Genomic DNA, 6,118 nt, shown 5'->3' on the forward strand with positions numbered 1-6,118 from the left:
TCGAATTGACGGTTCTTAAAATGTGTCCCTTGGTCACTAATGATAGCCCGAGGCGTACCAAATCAAGAAAAGATATTCTGTTTAAGGAATCGAAGGACAACTTTGTTGTCATTGGACCGGGTCGGGATGGCTTCTACCCACTTGGAAACATAATCAACCGCGAGAAGGATGTAAAGGTGGCCAAACGAACTAGGAAACGGGCCCATGAAATCTATGCCCCACACATCAAAGAGCTCTATAACAAGGATTGGGCTCATAGGCATCATGTTCCTCCTAGTGATTCTTCCTAGATGTTGACACCTACTAATTACCAAATTTATACCTAAAGACAAAGTGGATGTTGTTACTGGAATGTCAGTTTTACTCATTACTTTTCCGTTTGGAACCTATTCTTTCAGCATAGGGACCAACCCAATCAAAGTAAACCCTTCTTCTGAACTCTTTCTTCGACCCCAGCTTTAGCGTTGTTTAGTTCTCTACGGGGAGATTATCTTTTGGTACAGGAAGTATTGTACACATTCCTTGACCTATTTGATACCACATATCCTTGGAGGATTCCACAACTAAGGGGGAGAATATATTTACGGGGAGAATTTATGAAAGGGGGAAGAAAAAGTAAGTTAGCTTTCTTCTGTTGTCTACAACTAAGGGGGATTAAACTACTCTTTAGCTGTGTAATACTGAGGGGGAGATTCTTCTTTCAACTAAGGAGGAGGATTGATCTTTCATCTAAGGGGAGACAACTACTTATCACTAAGGGGAACCTGATCAAGGTAACGGGAGGAGAAGTATAAGGTGATACAATTATTCTTCAGTAAGTGGTAGACAGGAACTTATTCATTACCACTGAAGAATTCAATGAAGCTGCTGATTGTTCTTTGCATAATGGAATGTTTTGAATTCTCTTCAAGACAGACTATGAGGATTATCTGGCAGGTAAGCAAGAACCAAGGAAATACAGGTGATATGCACATTTGTTATTTCTATTCATGAAATCTGGAAATGTATTATATGATCCAGAAACTTTGTAGCATTATTTACTAGTCCAGGACTTTACTTTTTCTAGTGTTAGTTGAGTTATCCTCCAGAGGATTTGCTTGTTGTGGTTAACAAACAAATAGGGGGAGATTGTAAGTCTAAATGTAAAGACAACCCTATCTGTTACATAGGGATGATAACTCAACAATAGAACAGGACAAGTAAATAACACTACGCCTGCACCGGAATCAGAAGATACGAAGACAAAGGTTGAAGAAGCCATCGACAGTCTTGAAGGAATAAGTTCACTGGAAGAAGTTCATTAATATGTTCATGCCTCAGTGAAGAATAAAGATTGAAGTATTCAAGATTGTGGAAGTAATGAAGATGTTGTCCGAGTACTCGAAAGATTTCAGTGCAACCCCTGAAGCAAGATATTTCTATATATCTTGGTTGGTTATTTACAATCAACAAACTGAAGCATAACTAACCCGGAACCGACTGATCAATGTTTGCTAACAAAGACGGTACAATGTTTGACTTCAGTGTTAGTCGCTTGTGAACCAGACCAGTGCACTAAGCGTCAGCACGTACGGAGTTTGCAAAGTATTTATCAATCGAAGAATTGATCAAGTCATAACAAGTCATTTGTTCCAAAGCCAAGCCAAATGCCTAGCCTCTGCAAGCTGTATCAAGTCTACTGCTCAAATGCCATATGTCAAAGCTTCCACAGAAAGCCATATCAGGAAGTGACATTTTATATATGTGTGCACTTATATATTTGTATATGTACAAATATAATTATATATGTATATATGTATATTTAATTAAATATAATATATATAATATATATGTATATATGTTTTTAAACATATGTATATGTATATTTATATGTATATATATTTAAATAAATATATATGTATATAGTATATGAATTTATATTTTACATAAACACTTATATATTTAAGTGTATATATATATATATTATATTATGTGCATAAATATGTATATATTTATATCTATAAGTAATTATATATATATCCCTATATATATTTATATTTATATTTACGTATAATTTTATGTATATTATATATATTTAAATATATGAGAATATATTTAAATATATGTATATATATATATTACTATATGTTTATATAAATGTTATTTATATACATTTATATATATATCTTTATTTATACATATATTTATATAATATTATGAATATAATATAATATAAATATATGGATGGAGCAAGCTCAAGTCAAATCTCAGTCAACTGTGAGATATCAAGGGGAGTACTTCAAAATGGGAGTACAAGTAAATTGACTAAGTACTCTACACTGTACAGGGGAGGCGCCAACATTGTTGAAGCGCAAACTTTGACCAAGTCAAAGTTTGCGCCTCGACATCCTTCAATCACTTAGAATTTCTAAGTACATACAGTGCATACACTGTGAGGTGAATGAATCAGGCGCCAAGTTTGACTGAAAGTCAAAACTTGCGCTTGGTTTATTCATTGGGAAATCGGCTAAGTAAGGAGGATAGTGTACTAAAGAATGGAGCGCAACATTTGACCAAAAAGTCAAATGTTGCGCCTCCTGTCCATCTCTCAAAAGGCGCAACTCTCCCCTTGGATTAATTCTCTAAGTACCTATGCAGTGAAGACAGTAGAAGCTATGGTTGGAGCGCAACCTTTGACCAAGTCAAAGGTTGCGACTCCAAACTGTGTCCAAGGCGCAAGTTTGTAGAGTGCAAGATTTCTCTAAGTCCCTCTACAGTGACCACTGTGGCAATACTTGAGGCGCAACAATTGACTCGCAACCTTTGACTTTCTATATATACACATATATACATGTTCAAGCGCAACTTTGGTATATATATGTGTGTGTATATAGAACTGGCGCCATCTCTTGTATACATTTGAGTTAGTTTATTTCTGGACGTTTTCAATTTAACCACAGTTAAATCGAATCCGTCCAGGACGAACTCAAGTCGTCCAGGACGAACTCGTTAACCATGGTTAGTTTATGAAAGCCTATAAATATGTGATTGTGGTTCTCACAATTAATATCATCCTTCGGGATGAAATGGCCAAGTGCTCTGCACGGCTACTCCCACTATACACACACCCTAGCCTAGCTTTGTAATAGAAATATCAGTAGTGGTTAGAGTTTGTAATATTGAGAGTAGTGGCCATTGTAGCCGAACCTTCGGGTTTGGATTTATAGCACCTTCGAGGTATTTATCAATATACAGATATACCTTGGAAAATATTGTGTGTTGGTTTAATATTTTCATATCCTCAGAAATCGACCCAATAAATATCCGGAACACGAAACCCATTACAGAACTGCAATTTGTTTATCCGCAAGATTCGAAAGAATTTTAAATTGTAGTGAGTATCGTATTCAACCCCCCCTTCTACGATACTTTGACCTAACAGAAATGTTTCACTTGAGAAAAGAACTTGGCTTTATCATTTTTGGACCATGTCGAGGGAATGTCACCGGTTGCTCAGTAATTGACTATGTCGGCGAACCAAGGGAGAGTGGAAATCGAGAGAAGGTGTTCATCGGGAAATGCCTCGCTTAAGGGCAAGTCATTAGTAGATTCAACCACTAATCGAGAGAGGTGATCGGCGACGACATTCTCACAACCTTTCTTATCCCTAATCTCTAAGTCAAACTCTTGGAGCAACAACACCCATCTAATCAAGCGGGCTTTTGAGTCTTTTTTAGAGAAAAGATACCTAAGGGCGGCATGGTCGGTGTAAACAATGATTTTGGACCCGATAAGATAAGAGCGAAATTTTTCTAAGGCAAAGACTACGGCTAGAAGCTCCTTCTCGATGGTAGAGTAATTGAGTTGGGCATTATTTAAGTTTTACTAGCGTAGTAAATGACATGAGGCCTCTTATCTATTCGTTGTCCTAAAACCGCTGTTATGGCATAATCGGATGCGTCACACATGAGCTCAAAAGGTTGACTCCAATCGGGAGACTTCATGATCGGGGCCGAAGTCAATTCTCTCTTAAGGCCTTTGAAGGAATGAACACACTCTCTTGTGAACTCGAATTTGACATCCTTAGCTAGAAGGTTGGTCAAAGGTCGAGCCTTTTTACTAAAATCCTGAATGAATCTACGATAAAGTCCCGCATGTCCAAGGAAAGAGCGAATTTCCTTAACGGACTTGGGAGGTGGAAGATTAGCAATTAGGTCAACCTTTGCCTTGTCTACTTCAATCCCTTTTTCAGAAATTTTGTGTCCTAAAACGATTCCCTCCTTAACCATAATATGACATTTCTCCCAATTTCACACTAAATCCGTTTCCTCACATCTTTTCAAAACTAAGTCAAGATTGTCAAGGCATTGGTGAAAAGACGGTCCAAAGATGGAAAAGTCATCTATGAAGACTTCTAGAAAGTCACCTATCATTTCCGAGAAAATGCTAGTCATGCACCTTTGGAATGTGGATGGGCCCGTGGTTAGGCCGAAAGCTAGGCGTCTATATGCGAAGGTTCCAAAAGGGCATGTGAAACTGGTCTTTTCTTGGTCTTCGGGAGTAATCGGGATTTGAAAATATCCCGAATAACCATCTAAAAAGCAATAGAAAGCATGACCCGCTAACCTCTCTAGCATTTGATCGATAAAAGGCAGAGGAAAATGATCTTTCCTAGTGACGGCATTGAGCTTCCTAAAGTCTATGCACATTCTCCAACCGGATTGGACACGCGTTGGAACTTGCTCATTGTTCTCATTGGTTACCAAAGTAATGCCCGACTTTTTAGGCACTACATGGACAAGGCTCACCCACTTGCTATCGGAAATGGGATAAATGATCCTGTTGTCTAAGCACTTACGAATTTCTTTCTTAACTACCTCCATCATGGGAGGATTCAACCTCCTTTGAGGTTCTCTCACGGGCTTTGCATCTTCTACCAAATGAATCCTATGTTGGACAATCGCCGGGCTAATTCCTTTAATGTCTGAAATGCTCCACCCTATCGCTCCCTTATGCTTTCTAAGGATTCCTAAAAGTTCTTCCTCTTGTGACGTAGTCAAATTAGAGGCAATGATAACGGGGTAGGACTCGTTAAGGCCTAGAAAAGCATACTTAAGAGTGTCGGGAAGAGGTTTGAGTTCTAATTCCGGCGGGTGTGACTCAACCGTTTTCTTAGGTAAAGGAAAATGCTCGGGTTCAACATCACGCTCTTGACTTGTTATAGGAATGGTGGATTCTAACATTTGGTTGACCTCATGTGTGTAGTCAGAAACATCCCAATCCTCTCCAAAATGTTTTAAGCAAAATTCAAGGGCATCTTTAGGATTCATGAGATCTTGATCAACTATTTCATCAATTAGATTAACATCCATAGGTTGATCATAGAAATCATCAGATTGTTTCCCTACATGAAATATGTTGAGGTCGATTGTCATGTTGCCAAATGTTAGCTTCATTAAGCCGTTCCTACAATTAATCAAAGCGTTGGATGTAGCTAAAAGGGGTCGTCCTAGGATGATGGGAATTTGATTCTTCAGATTCTTAACCGCCCCGGTCTCTAGGACGACAAAATCTACGGGAAACAAAAAATCACCTACTTTAATTAGCACATCTTCGATCATTCCCTTAGGAATTTTCACGGATCGAGCGGCTAATTGAAGTGTGACATTGGTTTGTCGGAGCTGCCCTAAACCTAAGGCTTAGTAGACAGAATATGGAAGGAGATTAACACTAGCCCCTAAATCTAGTAACGCCTTATCCACAAAAGTTTCTCCTATGACACATGAAATTGTAGGACAACCGGGGTCCTTGTATTTCACGGGAATTTGGTTTGAGCGAATCGAACTAATGTGAGACGTAAGGAAAGCTTTCTTAGGGACATGGTTAGTTCTCTTATGGGTACATAACTCCTTAAGACACTTAGCATATGACGGAATTTGTTGAATTGCATCTAAAAAGGGAGTGTTGACCTTGACTTGCTTAAACACTTCCAAAATCTTCTCCATTTGAGCCGATTGCTTCGGTGAAATAAGTCCTTAAGGGTAAGGGACTCTTGGTTTATAGACGACTTCACTTTGTAACTCGGAATTCGGTTCCGAGTTTGGGTCACTCGACTCCTCACGGGCTTTTGAACACTCGG

The 6,118-nt window shown here is 38.5% G+C and overlaps 1 protein-coding gene across 1 annotated transcript; it reads right to left on the reverse strand.

The window, feature by feature from the left end:
- Positions 1–3,854: 3,854 nt before the first annotated feature.
- Positions 3,855–4,268, reverse strand: LOC135152142 (uncharacterized mitochondrial protein AtMg00860-like). The gene has a single exon (XM_064091974.1). The coding sequence runs from the start codon at positions 4,266–4,268 to the stop codon at positions 3,855–3,857; it is 414 nt and encodes a 137-aa protein (XP_063948044.1).
- Positions 4,269–6,118: the final 1,850 nt, after the last annotated feature.

The sequence above is a fragment of the Daucus carota genome, chromosome 4, assembly GCF_001625215.2.
Source record: "Daucus carota subsp. sativus chromosome 4, DH1 v3.0, whole genome shotgun sequence".
In the NCBI taxonomy this organism is placed as follows: Eukaryota; Viridiplantae; Streptophyta; class Magnoliopsida; order Apiales; family Apiaceae; genus Daucus; species Daucus carota.

Excerpts from the sequence above, each read along its gene's own strand:
- LOC135152142 (XM_064091974.1), bottom strand. The coding sequence starts at position 4,268 with ATGGTTAAGGAGGGAATCGTTTTAGGACACAAAATTTCTGAAAAAGGG.